General features: G+C 43.8%; 1 protein-coding gene across 6 annotated transcripts; it reads right to left on the reverse strand.

Moving 5' to 3' along the window:
- Window positions 1-3,541: 3,541 nt before the first annotated feature.
- MAD2L2 (mitotic arrest deficient 2 like 2) lies at window positions 3,542-21,127 on the reverse strand. Of its 6 annotated transcripts, none has more exons than XM_078615241.1 (10): window positions 20,273-21,119; window positions 19,456-19,534; window positions 19,175-19,260; window positions 14,861-14,979; window positions 12,426-12,497; window positions 12,193-12,293; window positions 11,617-11,711; window positions 10,671-10,744; window positions 9,900-9,992; window positions 3,542-6,127 (listed from the first exon to the last, which is right to left on the reverse strand). In XM_078615241.1, exons 2-10 carry the CDS (start codon window positions 19,527-19,529, stop codon window positions 6,089-6,091), a joined length of 753 nt encoding a protein of 250 aa, XP_078471367.1. In that variant the 5' UTR covers window positions 19,530-19,534; window positions 20,273-21,119; the 3' UTR covers window positions 3,542-6,088. The 6 variants fall into 6 exon arrangements, with proteins under 6 accessions (XP_078471367.1, XP_078471369.1, XP_078471365.1 ...); XM_078615243.1 differs by having other exon boundaries at window positions 19,175-19,257; window positions 20,273-21,118; XM_078615239.1 differs by lacking the exon at window positions 19,456-19,534 and having other exon boundaries at window positions 20,273-21,127.
- Between the last annotated feature and the right edge of the window lie 216 nt (window positions 21,128-21,343).

Genomic DNA, 21,343 nt, shown 5'->3' on the forward strand with positions numbered 1-21,343 from the left:
CACTGTCGCTTCTGAAAAAAAGTGTTAATACCTTAGTGGGCTTTGCCTGGGTATGATTGTTTAGTGTTATTTGTATGCGTTTGGGTGATTTGTTTACCTTGTACTGTGCACTATCGGGTTTTTGTATTGTAACTTTCTTACCCGCCCCTACGGACGTCTGTGAAAAAACTACTTTTAGCTCATCGGATTCTGCCAGTATAAATAATGTGGTTCTGAACTTCAGTAACGTTTCCTCACACAATAAACGTTCTACCACCCTAATCAAGTAGGACATTGTCCCGAACATACCTCAGTTTAGCAGACCTATAACCCAAAACTCCTGTTATCTGCAACTTCTCTTATTTGTAGGGTTCACAAGAAATCCCCCGTTATCCGCGACCCTATTGCTACGTGTTCACTGTTTTCCCCCATGCAGAACGCCTTACCTATCATACGCACATCGTTCGCGGAAAACTCTCATTAAGTATGATATCTCATCAAGGGGATTTCATTCCACATGTAGTGTAATAGTGCCGGCTGGTGACCAGCGGCAACCGTGGTGGACAAACAGTACACACGCCGGTGAGCATATACACGGGTGTGTCGGCAGGGCGGAGGAACTGGGGCAAGGGTCAAGGAGGGCCCTATCTGGAAGCCCCTGGAACCTGCTAGTGGGTTCGAGAATGGAGGCGCGGCCAGGGTGGAGCCAGGCCGTGCTGGTAGCATAAAAGGGGCCAAGAGCGGGAGCTTGAGGCTGCCGGTTTTGGGGTTTGGATCGTCTCGTCGTTGCTGTCTCGTTGCCGTCGTCGCTGCAGTCTTGGCTCGATATTGCGCTGCTAGATAGCCTGTTAGCTATCTCGGTCAACGCCGTTGATGTTAGATGGCTAGTGACCCAAATGATAGGCTAGTGACTAGAGTGTGCAGGCGAGATCGTGTGTACAAACCTCGTCTCTGACTCACTGACGCTACACATACACCAGATAAACTAACAACCATATATCAGAATCCATATTTAGACTGGAGGAATGAGCTATGAAACAATTTTTCACAGATGTCCAGTCGGGGCGGGTCAGCAAGTTACAGCAACAATACAAATGTAGTGGTCATTGTAATGTAACACGCCGTCACCACTACTGCCCTGGTGTAGCACCAGCCATGGGCCAATACGGGGCAATAGCGAGTCCGGTCTGTACCAGGCAATGCCGTTAAGCTAGGAACCCAGAGGGCGGTTGGGAACCAGAGGTACACACCCCAGGCCCCCAGTGGGGACTGGGGGATGACACAATAGTCCCGGTCCCTCAAGAAGGTTCTAGAGAGTAGGCATGGCCAGGGGCGGAGTGACCCTGGCCACCGTATATAAGCCGGACCTCTGAACGGGTTTGCCAGTTGTCAAGCTGAAGACCCGAAGAGCCAGCCTAGAATAGGACCCTGGGAACCCCCGGACCCGATGTCCTTCTAAGGGCCGGGACCGTGTGGGACAGTGGCCGGAACCTGAAGACCATGGCTGGGTCGGGTCAGGTAGCTTCCCCTAGGGCCCCGAGCCGGAGGGATGAGATATAGAGTGGTCCCAGTGGTAGAGAGCACGATAGGCCGGAGGCTGTACCTCCCCAGGTATCGGGTGGAAGGGGCCGTTACCCCTTTGTGTCAGGGACCCTGTATTGCTATCGTTATTGTATAAATAGACGTGTTGCCTCCAAGTGAAGACTGGGTCTCCATCATTACCACTACACAAATATAAAAACGAACGATAGGACTGCCCCCCCCCCTTTTAAAGTACACCCCCAGGCGCTTATACATCTACTCCATGTAATTAATGACGCATTAACACCCTCTATTCAAGAACTCCAATGTCTCCCATTCAATGTGCCCCTATTTGAAAGGGCCCTCATCTATACAGGACAACTCCGGTATGCTTTCCAACGGCAGTGGAAACGTAGCATGTCACCGATTCGAAGACCCCCCAGCCCCCCGTTTTTACCACCCTATTTAGCACCTCCGATTAACACAGTTGGCTACGTACGGTGCGAAAGAAGTTCAACACAGCGCCCATGAACGACACGTATCTTGCTCTATCCCCCTTGTAAAAAAAAACCACTCTCCACTTGTCACTCACTGAATGCCCCTTCCATCTGCCTTCTGAGCTGGTCACTTGTTATTGGTTGGCGAGGTTTATGCAACGCTGCACGCACGGCCTTTATGAACGGGAGGGCGGATGACATCGAGGTCAAATTGCACGACATGCACGGTGTTTTGTTGCCGCAACTAGCCATCGCCCCCGTGGCCATGAAGTTTGCCAAAATAGCCATCACTCCACCACAATACACTCAAAGCACGTGCTATTTCAAGGTTTCCACGGAAAGCCATTGTTGACTCAACATTTGCATAAAATGTTCTTCAGAAGCACGATTCATAAATAAAGCAGCTCCGATATGCGAATAATTTATATTTTAATACATATTGGCACTCGAAACGGAGTACACATTTGGCGCAATACATGTGTGAATATATTACGTGTTTTGTAATATAAAATGTATAACCATAAAATCAATTACCTGTCAGGGTTACAATTCAGAAACTGATTCTCTCGTGTACAGTTTGATTGTTTTTATCTTATTGACATGAGTTTTGTGTTTCCTTAGTACAGTTGTTTGCTCCATGAGCCTAAATGTAACATAATTTGCATATTATGTACACAAATCTATTCTCAAGTAGAATATTAGATGCACATATCGTGTGCCTAGGAATAAGCATCGATCGAGTCACATGCATAGCAAATATACCAATAAAGTGGAAATCTATTTTATACTGTGGACATCACAGGCTAATTACACAATGTTGCTCTGGATCAGCCATCACTCTGGGTTGTTGGAAAGTACGGAGCTGGTCAGCGCGAGTTGGATTTATTTTGTTCTTCTAAATAAATAAATATGCTATCGTCACGTGAGATAAGGAGAAGCCATTGAAATCTCACACAACAGTGCAACAGATTTTCAGACTTATTGAAAAAAATGAAGTTGCTTTTTATCCGTTACGCATTACGGGTCCGCACCATCCCACACTGCTGTAAGACTGACATCGCAGTCAACCCGGTATATTTCATCTTCAGAGATGGAATGTAACTAAATTAAGTGCAAAACAAAGCGTAATGAATTTTGTGTACGGGCATTGCCTGAGATATTCAATTGACTAAAGTGCTTGAGAACAGTGAAATCGCTGGTGGCTGTCTCGATTCAAACCCAGGATATCTCGGTGGTGTTGGCTCATTATACTCACCTATAATTTGGCCACCTCAGTTGCCTTAACAATATGGAATGGTTGAGACAGTAATTTGACTTCATAGGAAAGTGTTTAAGGCACAGTAAGTCGTTTTAAAAGAGGGAAACCTCAGCTATTCCCACATCAACGATTGAGAATTTGTTCCAATGTGACAGCAGTATATGTTCATCATCATTCACGTTTTGTCCAATGCTGGATGAAAGTTTCCCAATGCTGGCGTCATCCCACGCAGTCCTGCGATCCCACAATCCATCCCCCTCTCCTGCAAATAAGTCGATCTCATCACTCCATCTCCACAGCATTTTATTTGTATAGAAATCAACAGCATACAATATTGCTAAAAAAACATTGCGACGCTCTTTATACCTTCGTATTTACCAACTACACGCACTGTATTGTAAAAAATATATGAAACAAATACATTGTTGGTTTTGTGTTCAAACTTCTATCAATTATATCTTTCACACCCATGCGTGCCCACATGCATGCAAACATTGTGCAGCATTAGGTAAAAACAATGGTTGTTCATTAATAAACGTGTCAATGTCGTGCAATACAAAAGACCTACCAGCCTAGCATTAGTATGAGCTTTGCCTGCCATTCATTTTGCGTTCCAAAGCTATTCCAGAGTCAAGTCACGAACGATACTTTGATCCGCTTGACATTACCATAACTTAACACCGACCACAAAGCCACGTCGTCCTCATGGACCAGCTTGCCAGCAGTCAGCAAAGAGCCACATTACTGCATGTTCTCTCAACTTTACAGTGCACAGAATTCATGACGATACAGACAGCTTAGTCCAGAGGGAAGGCAATTCCTATAGGCAGCGAGGGTTGGAGCACATGGTCAAAGTCATCAGGAGTTCATTGTCATCTGCAGCCCTTTGTGAGAAAATTGATTTGGAAATATGTTTTAAATATAATGCAGGATATTAGAGCGTCTATTGTTCCATCTTTGACTGAAGGTCTCCCTCGTCCTCCCTGTCCTCCATGGAGCTCCCTTCACTTGTTGATGAAAGGGTGATAGGTTTGATAATTCGTGACCTAAAAAAAACACTTCCCGACTGGGTCCTTTAATGTCCCCATTTATTGTTCCTTGCTCTATAAATAACCCAAATCAATACATTTCTTCTCATCTTGTCCTAAATTAAATAAAGATGGCAACTGTTACCCCGATTCTGAAAGAAAAAAAACTCACTCTACCACAATTTAGTACATCTTCATCCCATTTCTAATTTCCCTTTCATATCTAAGATTGATTCGAAGCTTTCGTGACTGCAGGAATCTATATTCTTTGGTTCTTTCGGTAAAGTCACGTAGGTAGAAAATAAAATAAATCACGACGTTTCAGGCGCAACACAAGCATCCATCATCAGGTGGGAAAAGCCTTTGGCTTACGTGACTTTACCGAAAGAATCAAAGAGTATATCTAAGATTCTTTGAACATGTCATGCTTATCCATTTATTTAACCACCTTATCAAATAGAACTTTTATGATCCACTGCATTCTGGTTTACGGGCAAATCATTCAACTAACACTGCTCTATTGCGTGTTCCCGAATCATCTTCTGGCTCCCTTGTTTGGTTCTCCTGGATTTATCGGCTGCCTTCGACACACTTGACCGCTTTATTCTCCTCGAGTGCCTACACAGCCGTCTGGGAGCCTCTGAAGCTTTTCTCGCTTGGTTCTCTAATCTTTATGATCAACATTGCTTTATATTTCTATAAAAGGTCCATATTCTTAATCTCTCGTGTTCTACTCTTGGTCCTCGACTTTTCCTTATCTACTTTCTCCCACTGGGAAACATCAACTCCTCTTTGCATCTGTGGCCTGGAGGAAGACGGTGGGCTGAGCCCTTCCCCTATCATCTCGTCATCGTTAAAATTAAAGGTATGTAAAGTTAATGTAATGTTTCTTTATATTTTATTCTGTTGTGTAATGTACCGTATTTTATTCGGCCTTTAGTTAATAAACGGGCAACTTAAGCTATGATGAGTCTGACCGTGGCCGTGGTTCCCCTAACCCCCTTTTTCCCATAGGCCTTTACCAACCGCAAATTTACCAACCGCAAGGGTTTTCAGGAAGACTAATCCTCGTGGTTGGCGAGGGATTACTGTAGCATGGAAAACCGGTATCCTCATCGTTAACAAAAGGTACATTGACATTTCTACCACAAGCTTTATTTATTCAACTCTGACTTGATTGTTGTCAAGGAATTACACATTTTGGATTTGGAGCTGTCTTTTACTCGCCAATCTTGCCTTTCCTGTAAATGTTCTTTCATCTTTATAGTACATCTCTAACTCACGCGGCTGCTGAAACATCCATTCATGCCGTTGTACCCTCCAAGCTGTTTTACTGCCGTTCTCTTTCATATGGTCTCCCGAATTTTGTTATTGAACAGATTAAATCAGTCCAAAATTATGACGAGGTCCTGAATTCCCTTCATTGGCTCCCCATCTGATTTTTTTTTTATAAAGTTACAACGTACAACGCACCCGTTAGAACGCAGTCTGTGCGGTCGATGACGAACTACTTTCTTAAACTGTGCAGCAGAGCAGACTGATTCCGTACGCGGAATGAGACAGTAACGTGGCGGCGGCATACGCTCCATTATTTGTCCCACCATCTCACTGTGTGCGTTCAGTCGTACATCGAATCTCGGCAAACTTTATCGTTACATTATTTATGTTTTGGTGAAACGCATTTTTCACTTAACACGGCACTTTTCAGGAACGCATCTACCGCGTAAGCCGAGGACGTACTGTACCACACTGTGAGATGTAATTTTGTATGAGCAATGCTATATAAAAATGTATTATTGTTCTTATTAAGTCTTGGTTGAACTCTCCTCCACATACATTTGCATCTGCAGCCACACAAACAAAAATTCCACAATGTTAAAATCCAAACATATGCATTATCTAAGATATGTGTTACTTTGTTACCTTGCCTCATTACTTACTCATCCATAATGCACCTGAACTCATCATATCTCGAAAGCTACGCATTGTTTAGCCTGGATAAGTGCTTTGGTTGAGTGACCACCATGCATGGCAGGTGTTATAGCCATAACAATTTTTGGTTGCATGTTAGACAACAGAGATCAGTGCAGCAATACTGTTGTCCGGTACTTGTATGCTCCTACCTTGACAAAACCGCAAGGACTTGTGTGACTTATAGTCAAATAGCCCCGATGATTCTAGATTTGAAGTTTTCATGACTGCAAGGATCCATACTCTTTGGTTTTTTCGGTAAAGTCACGTAGGTAAAAAACTAAATAAAATAAATTAAAATTAAAACAAACCACGACGTTTCGAAGGCAACACAAGCCTCTGTCATCGGGTGGCTGCTCCAGCAAAATTACTATAGCGTATGAAGAGAGCTATTTCTGAGACGCATGTTTATTTAGTTTTTTACCTACGTGACTTTACCGAAAAAACCGAAGAGTAGAGCCCCTATGACTTGCATAGTGTGGCAAGGCCCTCATCCAGCAGTGGATTGACAAAAAAGACCGTGCACGTGTTATCTTTGCTCTGTGCTGCGAGATGAACGTTGCTGAATCATAACACAAAATGCAATAACTTAATTAAAATGTAAATGGTCAAATGTCATTGTTTCCCAAGCATGCGTAGTAAGTGGTCGTTTATTTGCAGGAATGCAATCCATGCGTGGAGCAGTTATTTAGTGCTTCAGGGTGCTTATGTATTCATGAACTATGGCAACCTACTTGAAAACTCCACTCTGAATCAAATATTTCTCAGTGCAAAGAGTTTGGTGGTTTCAGCCACAGAACATAGCGCACCATCACATATCCAACTCACTGGGGTTCGAGATAAAAACGGATATATGAAACGGCGAGAGAAGAAAATTACATTTACACCACGCACATATAGATTATTGGACAAAAACAAATCAAAAACGGTTTTAAACAATATAACTTATAACTAAGTGATTACAGATAAATTACTACAGTAAAACCTTGGATTGCGAGTAACTTGGTCTGCGAGTGTTTTGCAAGACGAGCAAATTTTTTAAATAAATATTAATTTGATAAACGAGCGAGGTCTTGCAATACGAGTAGTACGTGTATATGCTTTGTCTGCCGAGCGTCACGTGATCACAACTGATATACGAGTGCTTTGGATTACAAACACGTTTCCGGAACGAATTATGCTCGCAATCCAAAGTTTTACTGTATAGAGTTATGTACATTACTATGTGGTTTACAGTATAATTCAAGAAGCTTTATAAAAGCAACACTTCTAATAGAAATTTAAAACTGAGAATAATAAATGGGCAACAGCTTACATTGAATTACTTTATAACTCTGAAAAAAAGTCCTTAATGGGTTTCTGCGTAAAGGATATTTGTTGTGCAGCCATGTAAAAAAATAAACAGACATACATTTGTTGTGCGGGGCCTGCCTCAAACTGTCACTGTAATTTTCCGGGACTGGTTGGTGGGCGGTTAACTCTTTCCCAGTTTTTCTTCTGATTTCATTCCAATGACGTACAGTGAGGGAAAAAAGTATTTGATCCCCTGCTCATTTTGTACGTTTGCCCACTGACAAAGAAATGATCAGTCTATAATTTTAATGGTAGGTTTATTTGAACAGTGAGAGACAGAATAACAACAACAAAATCCAGAAAAACGCATGTCAAAAATGTTATAAATTGATTTGCATTTTAATGAGGGAAATAAGTATTTGACCCCTCTGCAAAACATGACTTAGTACTTGGTGGCAAAACCCTTGTTGGCAATCACAGAGGTCAGACGTTTCTTGTAGTTGGCCACCAGGTTTTCACACATCTCAGGAGGGATTTTGTCCCACTCCTCTTTGCAGATCTTCTCCAAGTCATTAAGGTTTCGAGGCTGACGTTTGGCAACTCGAACCTTCAGATCCCTCCACAGATTTTCTATGGGATTAAGGTCTGGAGACTGGCTAGGCCACTCCAGGACCTTAATGTGCTTCTTCTTGAGCCACTCCTTTGTTGCCTTGGCCGTGTGTTTTGGGTCATTGTCATGCTGGAATACCCATCCACGACCCATTTTCAATGCCCTGGCTGAGGGAAGGAGGTTCTCACCCAATATTTGACGGTACATGGCCCCGTCCATCGTCCCTTTGATGCGGTGAAGTTTTCCTGTCCCCTTAGCAGAAGAACACCCCCAAAGCATGTTTCCACCTCCATGTTTGACGGTGGGGATGGTGTTCTTGGGGTCATAGGCAGCATTCCTCCTCCTCCTCCAAACACGGCGAGTTGAGTTGATGCAAAAGAGCTCCATTTTGGTCTCATCTGACCACAACACTTTCACCCAGTTGTCCTCTGAATCATTCAGATGTTCATTGGCAAACTTCAGACGGGCATGTATATGTGCTTTCTTGAGCAGGGGGACCTTGCGGGCGCTGCAGGATTTCAGTCCTTCACGGCGTAGTGTGTTACCAACTGTTTTCTTGGTGACTATGGTCCCAGCTGCCTTGAGATCATTGACAAGATCCTCCCGTGTAGTTCTGGGCTGATTTCTCACCGTTCTCATGATCATTGCAACTCCACGAGGTGAGATCTTGCATGGAGCCCCAGGCCGAGAAAGATTGACAGTTCTTTTGTGTTTCTTCCATTTGCGAATAATCGCACCAACTGTTGTCACCTTCTCACAAAGCTGCTTGGCGATGGTCTTGTAGCCCATTCCAGCCTTGTGTAGGTCTACAATCTTGTCCCTGACATCCTTGGAGAGCTCTTTGGTCTTGGCCATGGTGGAGAGTTTGGAATCTGATTGATTGCTTCTGTGAACAGGTGTCTTTTATACAGATAACAAGCTGAGATTAGGAGCACTCCCTTTAAGAGTATGCTCCTAATCTCAGCTCGTTACCTGTATAAAAGACACTTGGGAGCCAGAAATCTTTCTGATTGAGAGGGGGTCAAATACTTATTTCCCTCATTAAAATGCAAATCAATTTATAACATTTTTGACATGCGTTTTTTCTGGATTTTGTTGTTGTTATTCTGTCTCTCACTGTTCAAATAAACCTACCATTAAATTATAGACTGATCATTTCTTTGTCAGTGGGCAAACGTACAAAATCAGCAGGGGATCAAATACTTTTTTCCCTCACTGTACATGTACGTTATCCATCAGTGTACGTCATTGCAAACGAATCGGAAGAAAAACAAATACAATAAATTTATCGGTGCGTTTTCCACCCCAAAGACGTACCAAGGCTCCCACAAGGCCATGCCAGCTATCATAGAGTCATGTCGCTACGGATCTTTGCGGAGAGTATAAAAACAATGGCGCTGTGCCTCTAAATGCTTGCACGTTCCTAGATTCAGTGGTGAACAGGGCACCAACCCTGCAACTTGCAGACGTTTTGGAACGGGAAAGGGTGAATTGGTCAGTGCGAACCTGACGGTCAAATAAGCAATGTACTAAACGCACACAAATTTTATGATTAAAACAAATTAGAATTTCACTCAAAGCAGCCATACAAAATTGACCGGTTACGAACATTAACACTCGCACACATCATCATAGCTAAAGAGTAGCATCTCACGATAGGTACGGAGAAAAGGCGAGTTGCATATCATCTTGTCAAAACAACACATCTGTTCTGTGTGTTCGGAATTCCAATCCATGCTTACTTTAAATATGGCTGAAGACATGGTCTTCAAAGGGACCATTCTTGCTGAAGACATCGCTATCTCTTCTTCATCAGCTTGGACCAACGGAAAGCTCTTCCAAGACGCCAAAGTACATCCACAGAAATAACACAACAGATGAGTCAATGCTCTACGGCAAAACACAATGAGCTTCACTGTATTATTGCCTTTTGCATCGAATTGAGGTACCATACTTTATATGGCATACGAGTCCCAATAAAATCTGGTAATCCTGCAATATTTGTTTAACAAGCCTGAATCTGCTGATGGTCTGGCTGATAGACTACATCTTTAAAATTGTATTTGTATATGTGGAGACACAGAATGGAGTTCTGCTTATATATATCAATCCATGTCTATTCTCAATTAGCAGATTAATGTGTTTGTGCCACTGTTTTCATACACGTGATTTCCATCACAGTGGTGTAGTTTATCACAAAACCATTTTTGATTGCAATCAGAAATCAGCAAGTGTAATTTAATATCGCTTATCCTGACACGCAATATTTTAAATCTCACAAGAGCCAAACAATTGACGCCGACTTAAGAAGAGTCCCACTCGTTTGGTGACCCTATCTGTACGTACCGATCATTTAATAATGCGGCGCGCTGATGTTGACGATGGACGTATTGACAAAAAAAATGTAAAAAAGTGTTCGTCTGCGTGGTTTCAATTTCCTGTTCCTAAACGCCTCTTGACCTGCCACTCTGTAAGGTCGGGGGGGGGGGGTTTATGAAAGTGCAAAGAATTACCTTTTGCATTTGAACAACCTCTGTGCTCGCGATGGCGTTCTCCAATGTGTGCACAAATATTGTGAAAGAACAATCTATAAAAACAATACAATCGCACACAAAACAGACACATGTTATTGAAAATGTGTATCATCATTTGACTATTGATATACAATAGATGTTTATCCATCTCTCCTCTTATGCTGAACTAAACATCGATCATATCCAACAAAAATAAAATCCCCTTTCCATTATGCTACACAACTCTACCCAGTAGAGCTTGGTGAAGGGAGGGTAAGACAGACCCAGGACTGGTTCAGGTATCAATCTCCACTGATGCTGAATCGTGGCCGTGAATCGAATGCAGGTCGCCGGGTTCCTAGCGCAGTACACGAACCACTGCGCCACCGCTCCACCTCCCAGCTGGATTACGGTATGCACAACAGCTGATGCAAACAAATGCTTTATTTGCATATTCTTGACCCTCAAAGACAAGATCACCAATGATTAAAAGGGTCACTGGAATATCATGGGACAATGTGGCTCTGATGAAGACCTAAATAAATAAATAAATAGTTCGCCAGTTAAGGCCCACCGAGCTATGTAGCTCTTTTTCAGAGGCGACCTGGCTAGAAATGATAGTTCAACGAAGTGGCTTATCACGTGGACATTTATAGCAGTCAAAGACTCTAAAAGCAAGTTTATTATAAATGTGGAGGGAAAAACTGGAGGATCTTGAGAAAAATCCACACGACCACGGGGGCAGAGAAACACGCAAACTCCAAATATACAACAGGCGTCAGGGTCGGGATCGAACCCGCGACCCTCATGTATACCGGGCGAGGTAGTTAACATCTTACCACCGCAACGCAACATGTTACCGCGCAGCTGCGTAATGCGATGTGCTAAACAGCCGGGCAAAGGGCTAAAGTCGAAGGTATAATGGTGACACTCGGTGGAAGAGCACCTGCAGGGTTCTCCTCGAGGATGGAGTCGGCCACGCTGATCTTGAGCAGGAAGGCTCGTAGAGCTCTCTCAAGCCCGGCCAGCATCTCATCTAAGCTGCCAATGGGGCAAGAACAGTGCAGGCTTACCGAGTGAGCTCCAACCATGAGGTGTGCATCCTTTATGCGTGCGATCTGTTATGTGCACGCATGACCAAATCACGGTTATCTTCAACAGGTAAGCTCACAGGGTTTTTTCCAGCATGGACAATTTCCTATTTATGTGCAGGGACTTTCTTAAAGCAGGATGCCTGATCATGATTAAAAAAAACTGAAGATAATTGGCAAACTCAAGGTCAGAAAGACTTGGGCACACCGGCCTAGGTAAATAATTTTCAACAAGAATACAGTATTTGTTGTTTCATAGTTGTTTACTTAGCAACGTTACAATCCGTATACATTTCAAGCTGTTACAGCTCGTGTGCAGATTCTAGGTGGATTGATAGATCACAGGACTGCAAGGGATGGTGATGGCTTGGAAGTGGCCTTTACGTAGCAGTGGATTGATCATGGCCAACGACAATGATCGTGACGGTTACCTGTGCGACGCAACGTTGGGTGGCGATATCTCGAAGACAAACCGCTCCACCGGCTTATTCTCCTTGTTCACAATGGCCACCACAAACTGCTCCACGGCATTCTGTCGTTGCGGAAAGGCAATGATGAAACCCCACAATGTAAACGCACTTAGGGCAGGTAAGCAAGTGCATGTGTAGTACCATATAATGTCAATCTGTAACTGTGGTGTGTAACAACACACTCCAAAACACACCTGTTCCAACAGAGGCCGAATGCAGTGCAAAGTATCCTCGATGTATTTGTTCACCTCTGGGTGGCAAGACATCTGCAAACAAACAAAACAACTGTTGAAACTTTATACATTCCGCACTGCAAATGTGATTCACACGGAAGCAACTCAAACCTCCTTTTGAGCCGTGCCGGCGCGCTGTGCCCGCCCGGTGTGGGTCAGGAAGCAAAAGAATCCGAGGCCTTTAGTTAATGCACTGCTGGATGAGTGCCTACCCATGCCGTGTGGGTCACGCAGAGGTTAATGGGCCACACTTCACCGTGCTGGTCGGTGCGGATTAGTGAAGGTGGGCAGCGTGCCGATGGGACAACGGATGTTCTGCACTGCCCTCTGCTGTCGGTCACGAATGCGTATGGTGGTCCTCCCATTCAAGTACAGTAGAACCTCGGAGATCGAACGCACCAGAACTCGAACAAATCGGTGTTCGAACGATATTTCCGAACATTTTTTGCCCCGGAAACCGAACGAAATTCGGAGGTCGAACGGCCAATCGCGACTTAAAAGGACCTGTATGGCCGAGACACGTATGGCAGCGTGCATGACGCCTGCCCAGACAAAGGTTTTACCACCTCCTCCTCCTCACCACCTTCCATTCAAGCCATCAACTCTCCTTACTACAGGTAAAGTGAAGTTCAATGTTCATTTATTTAATTTATTCCATATATTTATTCATTTATTCCATTTATTTATTGTTTCTTGTTTTTTTGTATGCTTTTATGGATGTAATTACTGTAAACTTCGTGTAAAAATGCTTTATAATGAGAGATTTCTTGTGTCTGGAACCAATTAATGTAATTTACATTTATTCTTATGGGGAAAATTAATTCGGTGTTTGAACAAATTGGTGTTCGAATGGCTTTCTGGAACGAATTAAGTTCGATCTCCGGGGTACCACTGTACTATCCAGGTTCAACTCTGCTGCTTAGCTTCCAGCGATTTGAGCGGGGTGCGTTTTTGGTAAATTGCTCACGCGTGATCAATTATAACTGTCATTTGATAACATTCTGGAACGTATTCACTGTTGTAAATTCAAATGTGTCCACCACATCCAGATTGAATCAATTTCAAAAAGATTTTTAAAAAGGTGCGTACCGTTTACATTGATAATCTGTTCATGAGTAAAATGTTTTTTTGGAAGGAAGTTAACACTTATACATTTCTAAAACACTTTTATTAATATAAATCAGTGATGTGTTTGTGCTGTCTTGTGTACTGTGTGTGGTTTGGCATGTCTGATGTTTCCATTCCCTAAAGGAGTTCCCAGCACATGGCCCGAAACGTCGGACATCATTCCGAACAAGGCACGGTACAGCCCTAATACCCATCAGAGGGCTAAGTAAGTTACAGTAATTATAAATCTGTTTGCTATTGTGTGTTTGAACCAGCTGACCAGGACTGGGTTCAGACATGGCTCCATCACTTTTCACCCAGGCAACCAGACAGCACAGACTGCACATATTTCTTGACTTATCGCGATTACAACAATTACGTACATTTATAAACACGCATAAAAAAAACTTTATACAATTTAGGACAATAATTTATATGGCATTTTTTTACTTATCTATGATTCTCATACTCTGTGGGGACACTAAGCTAAGGGACGGTGAGGAAGATGAGGAAAACGAAAGTTTCAAGTGTATATTCTTGGTTCTTTCGGTAAAATCTTAATTTTGGAGCTTTCGTGACTGCAGGAATTATTCTTTGGTTTTTTCGGTAAAGTCACGTATAAAGATAAAATAATAATTTATTATTATTATTATTATTTTATAAAATAATAATGTATTATTATTTTATCTATATACGTGACTTTACCAAAAGAACCAAAGAATCTTTCGGTAAAGTCACGTACCAAAAGAACCAAGAATATGAATCCCTGCAGTCACGAAAGCTTTACATCGAAATTTCAAGTGTATATATTTTTTGTGTTTAACCAGGTGTGGGAAACTCGAAGGGACCAAGATAGTCTAATTTGCAAAAGAGTGACCCTGGCTCAGCGAAATGTCAGTGAAGGTGACGTGAATGTGAGCGAAGAGAAGGTGAGACGGAGGTATTCCCATCAGGAAGCACTCTCATTCTCCCAGCTGCATTATCTTAATTGTAAGTGTTGTGGGTTTACTCACCAACACACCGGTGTGCTCAACTAGTAACTAATTGGGTCTTCTTTGTTTACGTGACAACCCTTAATAATTGGCTGTGTCGGGTGGTGGCAGGTTTAACGACACATTTATATTTACGCGATCTAACCCACAAAAAGATCTCTATTATGCATCATCTCATTTTACAAAAGGGAACAATTACAGGAAGAGGGGGTAAACACAATAATAAATTAATTATATAAACAAGTATTAAAAAAAAAAACATTCTGAGGTTACAATAACGGATTGTTGGCATTGTACCTGCACGGGCACGTTGTACTTCCTGCGTTTCTCAAAGATGCCAAGCGGGTAAAGTTGCCGCACATAGAGGATCATGTGGACGGCAACTTCCAGGAACTCGCAGAGGATGTCTGCAGCCACTGGAAGGAGAAAAGACAAAGAGATCCCCCGTGTGTAGCCTTAACAAGACTGTTGGGGGCCACGTTCTGCTCGCCAGTAGCGCCTATGAAGAGCCCAGCACTGTGGCACACGAGGGGGTGGGTGACCAGCACCACTCATCACAAGCTCACGCTCGTTACACACAAAGTGCTTGCCACGAATGAACCACAATACCTTGCTGATCTCGTCAAGGAGCATAAACCATCATCACACGAACTCCGGTCATCCTCACAGCAGCTTCTGGCTCACCATCGAACAAAGATGGTCACCGCATCGCGCGCTTTCGGATGCGCTTCCGCGGCCGTCTGGAACGCTCTTCCATCCGATATTAGGAAGCCACTGGAGCTACGCACTTTTAAATCATCATCTCGATTGACAAACTCATTTCTTTGGAACTGCTTTTTGTGTTTCATTTGTTGTCCTTCCCCCGCACCGCTGATTAGCGCAGTTGGCGGCGTACAGTGCAAAAGAAATTCAACATACATACAAACAGTAACAATCTAAATAAACAAACTCAACATGTGTCAATAACACAAACATGGAACGTTGGATCAACGTTGGCCCAACGTTCCATGTTTACTGGCGAGATCCAGGCCCCCAGAGGGCGTCTTACGCGGAGATGGAGCGATGCAATGAGTTTGTGCGCAGGCTTCAGATGGATTACAACTCCAAGAAGCTTTCATCTAGCAGTTAATTAATCTTGACTGATGGCTATTATGCATACAATGCACTCGAGTGTGATGATAAAGATGCAACGACAGAACATGATGAGGGTGGACATTTTTTTTTATCAAGAGTCAAATTTTGACCATTTATCCAGTGGGGTGCAACATTCCACATTCCTATGGCTGTGACCAGTTCGCATTAACCACACGTACTTGTGGTGAACATGTAAACAAAAACAATGCTCCGATAATTCCTTGCAAAAGTTTTTCTATTTGGTGTTTAAACATCTTAACACCTGTTTTATTGCCAGAATGCGTAACACCTATTTTCTTATTTCATCATGAGACCTCCTTTGCCAGTAGCAAAATATAATAGTTTTTTAAAACCTATTATTATAAACCTATTATTATATTTTGCTACTGGCAAAGGAGGTCTCATGATGTAAATTATTACCCGAGCTCTCAATACGCTGATGGTGCGTTGTCTTTGAGTTGTGCGCCTTTTGGCGTCATCTGGTCGAACACCGTATGAGACTGGGCTCTAAGAAAAGCTGTCTCTGGTGTGGACCAATCAATTTCAAGGACAATGCATACATTATCAGTGCTGTTTTTTTTTTGCATTTTGACCACAGGTATTGTGGTTAATGCAAACATGATCCCTTGTAAAAAGGTGTCAAGTTTTGTGCCAGATAAAAGGGTACAAAAACTATTATTAAACCTATTCTTGTTCTTTCATACTTTGATACTGGCAAAAAGGTCCCATTTTGCAGCTGCTCACGCCGAGCGATAAATGCCCTCATAGTGGCATTGTCCTTGTGCTGTCCGCCTTTTGGTGTTGTTCTCTGATCTGACACTGGTGATACTATAGGCCATGAAGAAGGCTGCTGGTCTCTGGTCTGACACTGGTGATACTATAGGCCATGAAGAAGGCTGCTGGTCTCTGGTCTGACACTGGTGATACTATAGGCCATGAAGATGGCTGCTGGTCTCTGGTCTGACACTGGTGATACTATAGACCATGAAGAAGGCTGCTGTTCTCTGATCTGACACTGGTGATACTATAGACCATGAAGAAGGCTGCTGGTCTCTGTTCTGACACTGGTGACACTATAGACCATGAAGAAGGCTGCTGGTCTCTGGTCTGACACTGGTGATACTATAGACCATGAAGAAGGCTGCTGGTCTCTGATCTGACACTGGTGATACTATAGGCTATGAAGAAGGCTGCTGTTCTCTCTGGTCTGACACTGGTGATACTATAGACCAGGGGTCGGCAACCTGCGGCTCCGGAGCCGCATGCGGCTCTTTTGAACCTTGACCGCGGCTCCGGGGCGGATGCTAGCGAGGGGAGGAGGCGCACTGTGACACCTGCTCTGGCGTTGCCGCTGCTGACAGGTCGCCGCTCCGCTCCACACTGCCCGCCCGGTGACAGGCAATAACGTTGCCGTTGCTTTGTCACATGTTTGGAAGAAGTAAAAACCTTCCTGGGCAGCAAAGAGCTCACCTTTGCTGAGCTGGAACAGCCAGAGTGGCTGGAAAAATTACATTTTATGGTAGACATGACAGCACATCTAAACACGCTAAATACAACCCTTCAGGGGAAAGGAGGCACAGCCCTGCACATGCTGGAGGAGGTTTTGGCATTCGAGCGCAAGTTGACAGTGTTTGTCAAAGATTTACAGAGAGGTACACTGTCTCACTTTCCCTCTTTGAGAGAGTTCAAACAAAGTCATGATACGATAAATTTGGAATATTTCAAGTCTGCAATCACCACAATGCAAAGTTCGTTTGGGAAACGATTCTGTGAGTTCAGAGAGGAAAAAACGACATTATCCTTCCCTGTCACTCCCCTGGCGATCGATCCATCCCTATTGAATATGACTGCATTTGCAGGTGTAAGTCAACCTGATCTTGAGATGGAACTGGCTGATATAGCCGACAAAGATATATGGGTGTCCAAGTTCAAATGCTTGACCGCTACTCTTGAGGATGTTGCCCGTCAGAAGGCCATTCTGGCTCAGAATCATAAATGGAGTGATATTGAAAACCTTCCCAAACAGGACAAACTTGTATTCGAAACATGGAATGCCATCCCCAACACTTATATAAACATGAAAAAGTATGCATTTGGAGTCCTGTCGATCTTCGGCTCCACATATGTATGTGAGCAGGTCTTCTCCAACATGAACTATATTAAAAACAAACATCGATCACGCCTCACAGATGACAGCTTGCAAGCCTGTGTGAAAATGAAGGTGACGTCTTACAGCCCTGATGTGCAGACACTGTGCACTGAGGTTCAGGAGCAAAAATCCCATTAACCAGGTAATTTAGCTATTAATTTGCAAAAATATATTTTACATTGTTAAGTGAAAAAGTCCTTTTTTTATTCAGATTGACAGCTGACTGCACGATCCTATATATATAGCAATAAGGTAAGAAACAATATATGCAGTGTTATATTTGTTTTAAATGTTGCAATGGTTTTGCGGCTCCCAGTTTATTTTTTCCTTCGGAAACAGGTCCAAGTGGCTCTTTATGTCTTAAAGGTTGCAGACCCCTGCTATAGACCATGAAGAAGGCTGCTGGTCTCTGGTCTGACACTGGTGATACTATAGACCATGAAGAAGGCTGCTGGTCTCTGATCTGACACTGGTGATACTATAGGCTATGAAGAAGGCTGCTGTTCTCTCTGGTCTGACACTGGTGATACTATAGACCATGAAGAAGGCTGTTGCTCTCTGGTCTGACACTGGTGATACTATAGACCATGAAGATGGCTGCTGGTCTCTGTTCTGACACTGGTGATACTATAGACCATGAAGAAGGCTGCTGGTCTCTGGTCTGACACTGGTGATACTATAGACCATGAAGAAGGCTGCTGGTGTCTGGTCTGACACTGGTGATACTATAGACCATGAAGAAGGCTGCTGTGTCTGGTCTGACACTGGTGATACTATAGACCATGAAGAAGGCTGCTGGTCTCTGGTCTGACACTGGTGATACTATAGACCATGAAGAAGGCTGCTGCTCTCTGGTCTGACACTGGTGATACTATAGGCCATGAAGAAGGCTGCTGGTGTCTGGTCTGACACTGGTGATACTATAGACCGTGAAGAAGGCTGCTGTGTCTGGTCTGACACTGGTGATACTATAGACCGTGAAGAAGGCTGCTGTGTCTGGTCTGACACTGGTGATACTATAGGCCATGAAGAAGGTTGCCGTCTCTGGTGTAGGCCAATCAGTTTCAGACAATGCGTGTCTATATATAATTGTCAGAGCAATGTCTGTTTGCATGTTCATCACAAGTACTTTGTGGTTAATGCGGCAACTCGATTCCTTGCAACATGTTTCTATTTGGTGTTTGAACGTCTTAACGCCTCCTGTTTTATCGCTAGAAAGGCTCAAACCTATTCGTATTGTTTCATACAGGAACTACATTTGTTTTTATATCCGCCGCGAGAGGCGATGGTGATGGATGGTGAACGTGGTGATGGATTTCGGTTCTTACCCTGCGTGGGATTCACGTCTTGGCAGGTGCTCATGTCTGTGATTGATGATGAAGAGGTCAGCTTGAGCAGCAGCAGCAGCACTCTGCTGAGTACAGTACTGCACGGTCACCTGCTTAGAGGGGAATCAAACGCACTACGACGACGTGGTATTAAAAATGCAGAGCGGCATACGGCCCGGACTGGTGAAGTATGGTCAAACAATCGCCCCCAAGACAGCGTGAAGGGCCCACCCTCCAGCAGTGCATTGTCAACAAGTGCGCGCATGGCGTGTGTTGTTAACCCGGACGTAGCTGGCGTTGTCCCGGGAGGGATGGGGGCAGAGCGCCCACGTGGTTGAACACGTGGAGTGTTCATGGAGCCTGGCAGCCACGAGAGGGCACGATAACCACGTTTCAAACGCTTTTGGCACAATACCACCACGCCTCATCGCCAAAGAGAGAAAAAATCAACCCACATTCGTCAACAACACTGTGTTGTAGCCTTAAATAATAAGTAATATTTTAAAAACGCTTTTATTAAATGGACCCTACGACTCTAGGAAGTGGCCCCGAAGCTTGCCATAACGTAAGGGACCGTGGTGATTTACAGGCAATGTCAGTTGAGCGTGCACAATTAGACCCAAGCCGAAACATAACATATAAAAAATATTGTTAAAACAATGTTTCATGATAGAATATAGTATTGTCATCAGTATACCAAGTTTGCAGTCGATACCACATTGGGAAGTGGGTTAAAATTGAGTTACAAGATTTGAGGATACGACAACAACAACAGACAGTGAGTTAATAAAAATCGTGTAATAAAATAAATAAAAACAAGCAACTAACAGGCGACGTTCCGGGCAGCAGCCCTGCATCGCTAGCACACAGGTAGCCCAGTAATACAACAACAACAAACACAGGTAGCCCAGTAATACAACAACAACAAACAGGTAGCCCAGTAATACAACAACAAACACAGGTAGCGCAGTAATACAACAACAACACACGTGAGGCCAACATTAGCCCAAAGGCTACATCGACATGCGGGTGGGGCCATTCCCACCTTGATCCCCCCCCCCTTCGCCTTGCAACTTGAACCGAGAAAAACGAACGCACCACGTGCTCGGAGACTTGCCGAGGTCGTCTCGATGCGCAAGTGCCGCGGCTGCTGCTGCTGCTGCCAGCCCCGTCAGAGCCGCACATGCCGTGCCCGTTTGTACGTTCGCGACGACCACTTGGGGCATTATTGATTCCTGTGGCATTCCGCAGGAAACGATTGCCAGTTCCTGATTATTATTTTTAACCGTAATCGATCACGACGAACGGGTTACCGGTTTAGCGCTTGTCGTTTAACAAACCCATAGGTTTTTACTTTGAGATTCCCACGTCCTGTTGGAAGAGAAAAAAATACATCGCATGCCAAACGGATTCTTTATTTAATTACTCACACAGCTGGGATTTAACGAAAGTAAAAACTAAATTGAATCTGACGCGTTTTTTTTAGTCAGTCATTTGGTGAATGGGCTGAGATCATGAACTTCGTACCCAGTACTTAAAAGCCCAGTTGACTCACGTGTGTCTGCCCAGATTTATAAACCTCGCTTCTCAGCGGTTCATTCTCTGACCGCTTTGCCACTTGACCACTTCCAGTTTTACTCAGTCTTCACACCAAGGCGCACATCTCCCTCGGACTCATGATTTCCAAATGATTTACACTCACGAACGACAATGAGGTCAAGTATCATAATAACGGCACCCTCCTGGAAAAGAGAATTCTCACTCAGTGACGCTCTCCTGATAAAAGGTAATTTACTGAAGATAACTTTTTATCCGTGACCCTATTACCGGCAGTTCCTCTTGTCCGTGGAAGACGTTGCCTCCACGGCCCTATTCCGAGTATCTACAACAACAACAATTGTGCAGGTAACTGGAGTAAATTCACGGATGACCCTGTGGATAATAGCATCCGGGATATCAATCTCTCTATGATAGATAAGAGGAGCTGTCGCTATTGTATTATTACACGCAGTACTGCAAATGTTACACACAGAAAAGCCTAAAGCTGGGTCTGAGGCATACTGCAGAACCCAATGCCCCCTTCAGAATCACCCTTAAATAAACCCCCACGTTCTTGCGTAAACCTTTAGCCTCCCAGTTACAAACTCACTGGACCTACCGTAGAAAAAA

The sequence above is a fragment of the Lampetra planeri genome, chromosome 46 (assembly GCF_965212315.1).
Source record: "Lampetra planeri chromosome 46, kcLamPlan1.2.h2, whole genome shotgun sequence".
Classification (NCBI taxonomy): Eukaryota; Metazoa; Chordata; class Hyperoartia; order Petromyzontiformes; family Petromyzontidae; genus Lampetra; species Lampetra planeri.